Raw genomic sequence first — 7851 nt, 5'->3', positions numbered from 1 at the left:
TATTGCGCCTCCTGCGATTTGAAAATTGCAGTAGGCCATATTGCGATTTCGATAAAATTTCGATGAATTGTTCAGCCCTAAAAAAAAAGGGGAGAAAAAAACGGCCGACTGTGTGGAATTCTATCACAATTGAGATTATCGAAGTACGTCTTTCTTTTATTTGTGGTAGATAACAATTGATAACATATACTATGCGTTTTATAACCAGTGAAATGAATCCCCGTCAGTTTCAGTTTTCATTGGCGTTTTCTCCTTTTCCCGTGTGTGTTTCAGACGGAGGTTATCAAGGGGCCGTGTGGCAGCGTGGGGATGACGTTCCGGCATGTTCCCGCCAGCGAGGGGGACGCGGTTCACGTCAGCATCGAGACGGTCACCCCCAACTCCCCGCAGCCTTGGCAGACCTGCAGAGGGGCGACCGCCTCATCGCCATCGGAGGTCAGAGACGTGTCATTTCACCCACTGAATTTTATTTTTTCAACCGAAACGAGAGTTATACAGTTTGCCATCATAAAAAATCAAAATCAAACAGTGCCATCCATCCATTCTCAACAGAGAAATCTCCCAGCTGACCGCCCCCCTCCCTCACCTTGGCATTACACACAGAAGCTTTCCTCCATATTGTCCTTCATACAGACACATCGCTGATTAGTGTAGCCATATATAATAGTCATATCAGCTTTAACATTTCACAATAGTACACAGTGATACATTAAGTAGAATTAAGTTGAGTTAAAACACTAAACAGAGCAGTATTTAAGCAACGAGATAGAAGAGAAAGACAGTTATGAGTTTATTCTGGATGGGTGTGGCCATTGCAAGGAGTATTGGCCCCTCAGCACTAACAGAGTCAATTCCACAGGTAAGTAGTCAAGCAAAGGAGACCACATTTCAGTAAAGGACCTCTCATTACCCTTCAGAACTGCACTAATTCTTTCGTGAGGGAAGACCCTGAATATCTCCCTGTACCACAATGGGGCAGTAGGTGGCTTATCCTTGGTCCAGTTAATCAAAATACATTTTCTGGCCAATAATAGTAATTTGTCACATAGTTTGAACTGTAAATGGGTTAGAGTCACCTCCTTTGAGGGAAGGCCAAGAATGAAAAGGCCTGGCTCTCTTAACCTTTACCCGAAAGATGCCACTCAGTTCCTGAGAAATTGTACCACAATTTCACCCGCTGTTAATCAGCAGAATGTTGTGATCTTTGTGTTAGTGGGGTTGTTGCTTGTGACCGGTGCAGATAGGTTTCAACCTCTGATATACAGTATGTATATGATAGAATTTTAAGGCTTGGAGACGAAAAATAGGATAACTTGCACATCCAGTCTTCTTTGTGCAGGTTCTTTTATTTAACGTTCGATTAACGTTTTGGTCCGTACAGTAGGGCTGCAACTATCGATTATTTTCATTGTCGATTAATCTGACGATTATTTTCTTGATTAATCGATTAGTTGTTTGGTCTATAAAATGTCAGAAAATGGTGAAAAATGTTGATCATTGTTTCCCAAAGCCCAAGATGACGTCCTCAAATGCCTTGTTTTGTCCACAACCCAAAGATATTCAGTTTACTGTCATAGAGGAGTAAAGAAACCAGAAAATATTCACATTTAAGAAGCTGGAATCAGAGAATTTTGACTTATTTTTCTTAAAAAATTACTCAAAACAATTAATCGATTATCAAAATAGTTGGCGATTAATTTAATAGTTGACAACTAATCGATTAATCGATTAATCGTTGCAGCTCTACCGTACAGACCTTTTTTTGAAAAGGAATCCAGGAAAATGTTCCTATCCTACCTGTGGTTTTATTATGTGTTCCACTAATTATGCTACATGATCAAATGTCCATGTGGTTTGATGTATGTTGGGAAAGCATGAAGAGCTCTGAAACCGATAATTGAATATATAAGCTCTAATAAGTGAACATAAAAGTTCAACCAGGACAAATGACAGGGATTACCCATTTTAATGACTTCAAACATGACATCTCATTAAGGTTCTGTGGTATTGAAAAGTGAAAACTTCCTGATCAAGGTGGTGATACTGTGGCTATTTTGAACAAGAGGACAGTTTTTTCGAGAATTTTTACTCTACAGACTCTTGTCACCTAAGGGGTTAAATGATGAGATCCTATGGCATCTAATGCTCAAAGCGTGATAATTCAGACCCATATTACGTGGATGCCCTTTAAATGAAATTCATGTCATGAACAATGTTTGCATTCTTTGGCAATCTATGTTTGTGTTTGTATTTATTTAGTGATTCCAGAAGATTTTGTAAAACTAATTTGTATAACCTTTCATATAGTGGATTATTTAAGACAATTTATATGTAAATCTTTCTATTTCATGTTTCTGTTCATGGCCCCCATAGACTGTTTATTTGCTAATTTTGGTGGGTTTATATAATGTTGTTTATGGGAAGAGAATGAGAATAGATTAGACTTCATCCTCTTGCCCCTTACCCCTTAGGTCAGTGCTCTCAGCTGAGGGAGGTGCTTAAAGTATTTATAGTAGATTCGTTGTCATTTCCAAAAGATTTCCATACTCTGATGGACTGAAATGTGACCCAAATAAAACAATTGTGTACACTGCAAGAGCAGCGTGCGAGAATTTCTTCATTGCAGGATAATTTTAAGGCCTCAATTCTTATGACCAGGGAACCAGGATCTATATAATTACATATCCGTTATTTAATATTGTATAAACCGTAAATTTATAAACTGTGCTTGATGAGGTAGGCAAGATATTCCATGATTAAAAAAAAAAAATGTAAATCAGTTGTCTGCTTATTGAAAACTCATCTCCTATTCTTGTCTCTCTTGACAGGTGTCAAAGTGACATCTTCCGTTCAAGTGCCCAAACTGCTGAAGCAGGCGGGAGACAGGGTGGTGGTACTGTATGAGAGACCGGTGCGCCACCAGACTCCCTCCATAGGAGGCCTGGGACCCCTCCAGGAGGGGCTTGGGCAGCTAGAAGAGCCCGGTTTTATTTCCCAGCCGGGGGGTTATGAGGAAGACCCAGCACCCATCACCACGCTTTCTGACATATCTGACAGCAAAGACATGGACTCTGAGTTTGAAGAGTTGATTGTGGACTCCAAACCTGGCCAGACTAGTGGCCCTAGCATCAGTAGCACCAACACTACTGAGACCAAGGAGGATTTCTTACTAACAGTAAACCAAAGCCCCAAAAGGACTGTGGCCAACCTGGCCTCTAAGCCCCTTGGCACCATATCGCCCATCCTCAACCGCAAATTAAACCTGGTCGGCCTTCAGTCGCCTCTCAAGCCCCAGTCCAAAGACTCACCAAAGCCCTCACCACATAAGAGCAGTGATCCAGGGGAGGGTCTGCAGCGCCCCACCATCCCTCCCCCACCTCCTCCCTCCCGTCCCCCTGTGCCCCCGAGACCTCAAATAAAGTTGACATCAGCCTCCTCTGAAACCAGTCTTCTGGAAGGCGCTGATCCTGTCACGATTACTTATCCTTCTGTTTCTACTACCACCACTACCACCACTGTCGCTGCTTCTGAGAAATCCCCGGAAAAGGCTCCTCTCACTGGAGCCAACGGGGACAAGGCCAGTGCTGATAAGACACCTGTCAAACAGCCTGAGCCAAAGCCGTCTATAAAGCCGGCAGAGTCCTGTGATGAGCTGCCAGTCCCCTCCGCTGTGCCCAGCAGTGGCAAGGCTGACCAGGCTAAAGACAAAGCTTCAGAGAGCTCCTGCAGCACACGAGACAGTCTGGAGGACCACACCCTCTGGGAATCCTCGGAGACCATGTTCCGTAACCAGACGGCACGCTGGGCCAAGGCCTCTGTGGTGTTTGAGGTGGAGAGCAACCAAAAGTACCTTAACGTGGCCCTGTGGTGCAAAGACCCCTTTAAGCTGGGCAGTTTGTTGTGCCTGGGTCACGTCAGCCTCCAACTGGAGCATGTGGCCCTAGAATGTATGGCCACATCTTCAGCGGAGTACCAGAGCACCTTTAGGCTGGGGGCTCCAGAGCCCAGAGCTAATGTCAGCCGCACTGCTCTACGCAGCTTGAGCACCCACAAAGGCTTCAACGAGAAGCTGTGCTATGGCGATGTCACTCTGAACTTCTGTTACCTGGCGGAAGGTGAGCCAGAGCATCCGGGACTGATGGAAAGGGAGCGAGAGGGTAGTCTCCATGACGAGGATCTGAGGGAGAGGGAGAGAGAGCACGTTCCCTCAGCGCCGCGTGACGACTTGGCCTACGGTGCCATGCAGCTGGTGGAGGTTCGCCACAACTTCCAGGACACCCAGTTCCAGAACCCCACCTGGTGTGAATACTGCAAGAAGAAGGTGTGGACCAAGGCAGCCTCTCAGTGCATGATCTGCGCCTACGTCTGCCACAAGAAATGCCAGGACAAGTGCCTCTCCGAAAACCCCTTGTGCGTGGCGGCCACCGAACGTCGCGGAGCCGACCCCGAGGCCAAATCCACCATTAACCGGGCCACCACAGGCCTGACCCGCCACATCATCAACACCAGCTCCCGGCTGCTCAACCTGCGCCAGGTGCCCAAGACCCGGCTGGTCGAGCAGGTGGTCGACGCGGTGCCCGGAACGGTGGAGCCCTCGCCCAAGCATACCCCCAACACTTCGGACAATGAGAGCAGCGATACCGAGACCTACACCAGTGGCGCCAGCCCCTCCAAGCAGCCCGCCGGCAGCAGCGGCAGCAGCAAGCTGGTGCGCAAGGAAGGCGGTCTGGACGACAGCGTGTTCATCGCCGTGAAGGAGATCGGCCGCGACCTGTACCGGGGGCTGCCCACGGACGAGCGCTCCCAAAAGCTGGAGCTGATGCTCGACAAGCTGCAGCAGGAGATCGACCAGGAGCTGGAGCACAATAACTCCCTGATGCTGGAGGAGAGGGAGGCCGGGGACCCCCGCCGCAAGGCCCTCATTACCGCTGCCTTGGCCAAGTCTGGGGAGAGACTCCAGGCCCTCACTCTGCTAATGATCCACTACCGGGCGGGCATCGAGGACCTGGAGTCAGTGGAGAGCACCTCTCCCTCAGAGCAACACGGCTTTAAGGCCAAAGGAGAAGCTCTGGAGGAGGAGGCCCTGATGGGGACAGAGGTCTATGACAGTGACATATGCAGCCCTGTGGAGGTGCAACTCTTGGATGACATTACGGAGGAGCAGATCTGTGTGGAGGCGCTCCACTAAATAGGGCTAGAAAGGAGAAACAAGAGGAGGTCACGCTTTGGGTTTGCGGCTCACAGCAAAATTAGGTCCAGTTTGGGTTTTTTTGAGGTTGTTGGATTTTTTGGGGGATTTCAGTGGTCCATTTTAAATATCGGTGAAATAGTTAGGGTCCAATGTTTGATTCACAAGTCTCAGTTGATTACTCCATTATATATTGAGCAGCATGCAAAGGAACAGGATTGCATTTTTACATGAAAAAGAAATGATGGGTAAAATAACCCCCCGCCCCCCAAGATTACATATGCACTCTATTTTCAATGTCTTGATTTGGACGACGTGATTGGGAAGAAACAGGAGAATGTTCCAAAAGATTGCAATTTCATGTTCCAGGTTTCAAAGGGAAACTTGAAAGCTACAATATAGAGATGGTAATCTGCCCTCTGTAGTGTTGCTTGTATATCCTCCAAAGCAATAGTAAGTGCTAAAATGAAAATGGCAAATTTACATGTACTGAAACCTTTTGCTTTTGTTGATAAAGGTTGTCTTTGCAAAGCACCTTGAAAACCTTTTTTTTTTTTTCCTGTCGCTTGAAAATGTCAGTTTAAGCGTTTAATTCTGTTTGCTTTCTTCTACCACAGACAGTAACTGCTTGCATATTAGCATTTTAGAATATCGGCACATTTCTGTGGTCTGTCTAAAATTGTCTTCATTGTCTTTGGGTAAGGAAAATCCTAATTCTTCAATATTTGTTTGCTGTGAGTAACAAGCCCACTGTAAGCTGACATACTTGATATAGTTCCGAGTCTAGAAAACAGTGTGGAGAATACTGGGGAAAAACAGGTTCAGATGGCCACCACAGTGGAACCTGGCATTTGTACCTTGCAAAAAGTCATACATATCTTTTTGTTTTGAGCACTTTTTTACTGTAATACATTTAGAAATCACTCATGACTTTCCCCCCTGGAAAGCCAACTGCAAGACAAGCTTGTGATTCATTATTAATGGAATGGATAATCATTTTTGTGAATTAAAATCTTGGTAAATTGCCTATCATCTTTGGTTTATTTGTTTGTATCTGTTAGGCCAAACATGTTTGACTATGTAACCCATATATTATTTAACCAGCATATGAGCTGTACATATATGTTTTCCTGTTTGAATATTTTTGACTTATGTTTTGTGGTGGGTGTGTGAGGGGGAGCAGCAAGTGGTAATTGTTCTGGGTTATGATTTTGAATTAACTTTTGAATTAACAGTTTTAGTTTTGATCTATTTGTTTTGTTCTTGCCAAGTCGCATTTTGTTTGTAACCCACCCCAACCATCCAACCCCACCCCGACCCCCCTCCAGAATCTTTATGGGTAGGTGCAACATAGGTAAGGCAGAGGATTGATTTCTTCGATTCATCTCAATACGAATGTTATTGTTCATACAAGGAGCTCTGATGTTATTAATTATCTTAACATGTATTTCCTTTAACATCTGTGTTTGTGTGTGGAGAGGATTACCGATAATGCTTCAAGCTGTTCCGATGCGATTTGTGTGCAAGTCATTTACCTTCATGGGTTGTTTTCATGTTCGAATGAATGTATGTTCTGTTCTTTGTGTTTTGTGTATATACAGCAGTATGGCACCTACTCACCCCATTTCTCTGCAGAAAGTCTAGCATTAACGTGGCCTGTTACAGTGATGCTATCATAACCAGCCACAACTCCCAAAACTCTATCCTTTCATTAATGTGTTACACCCGCAGTTAGCCACTGGAATAAAAGGTGTTTGAAGAGGGTTTTGTCTCATGCATGTGTACTTGAAAGGAAAAATCTATCCTAAAGCACTTGAACACTGTTCAATTTCTGGGCCCATTTTGTTGTTTGGTGGCGTATTTTTCTTATTCCCGTGGATAACTGGCAAAATGTAGACGAGGTGACGTCACGTTAAGATATTTCCAGCAGCTAAAATGGAGTTTGATAACAAGAAAATTAAAACGTCAGCAGTAAACGTCAGGTTTTGGTGTCAGTCCCTCACAATCAAAGAGCGAGGGCTTCTTTCTAGAGCCGCCATTTTCCACCGCCGTCATAGACGCTAGCTAGCTATATTTCTATGCCCGTATGCCCACCTTTGAGTGAAAACAACAAGTTGACACTGTCGAAAGGCATCCTGGGAAACGTAGGAAATCACTAACTGAAGTAGAAATGGATTTGAGGGGAAGTGGGTACACCAAAAAAAGGATAAGTACAAAACTTCGTCACAAAATAACTCCTGGAATCCGTTGAACATCACAGACTGATGCCTGCTAAGTGTAAGAATAACAGCAGGTGGATTTTTCCTTTTAAAAGAATAGTTCACCCAAAAATGGAAATTCTGTCATCTACTCACCCTCATGCCAAATGAAACAGGTGAAATGTGTTAGTCCATATAACACACAGGGAGGTTGCCAGCACAACTTGGTAGCAGCCTTCTCCAAAACAACTGAAGTCAATGGGGACCTGTTCTTTAGAGTTCCAAAACAAAATCACACTGTGAATAGAAAGACCTATTGTTGCAAATCAGTCAGCTGTAGTTCAGATTTGCACTAAATGATGGTGTAAATATACTGTAGGTCTTTTTGGAACTCTGAAGAACTGGTCCCCACTGACTTCAGTTGTTTTGGAGAAGGCTGCTATGGAGTTGTGCTGGCAGCCTCCC

The 7851-nt window shown here is 44.8% G+C and overlaps 1 protein-coding gene across 1 annotated transcript; it reads left to right on the top strand.

Moving 5' to 3' along the window:
- Positions 1-273: 273 nt before the first annotated feature.
- On the top strand, positions 274-7796 carry LOC139664467 (PDZ domain-containing protein 8-like; the record flags this gene model as incomplete). The annotated part of the gene is given in 3 exon segments (XM_071543303.1): positions 274-379; positions 382-435; positions 2829-7796. Coding segments are annotated over 3 exon segments (2520 nt in total), but the record flags the coding sequence as incomplete, so codon positions are not given.
- Between the last annotated feature and the right edge of the window lie 55 nt (positions 7797-7851).

The sequence above is a fragment of the Centroberyx affinis genome, unplaced genomic scaffold, assembly GCF_046629955.1.
Source record: "Centroberyx affinis isolate AG114_WGS23_722 - 3 ecotype Tasmania unplaced genomic scaffold, CSIRO-AGI_Caff_v1 ptg004284l_1, whole genome shotgun sequence".
Lineage (NCBI taxonomy): Eukaryota > Metazoa > Chordata > Actinopteri > Beryciformes > Berycidae > Centroberyx > Centroberyx affinis.
The sequence above is the reverse complement of the archived record's forward strand: the minus strand, read 5'-3'. Positions and strand labels throughout refer to the sequence as shown.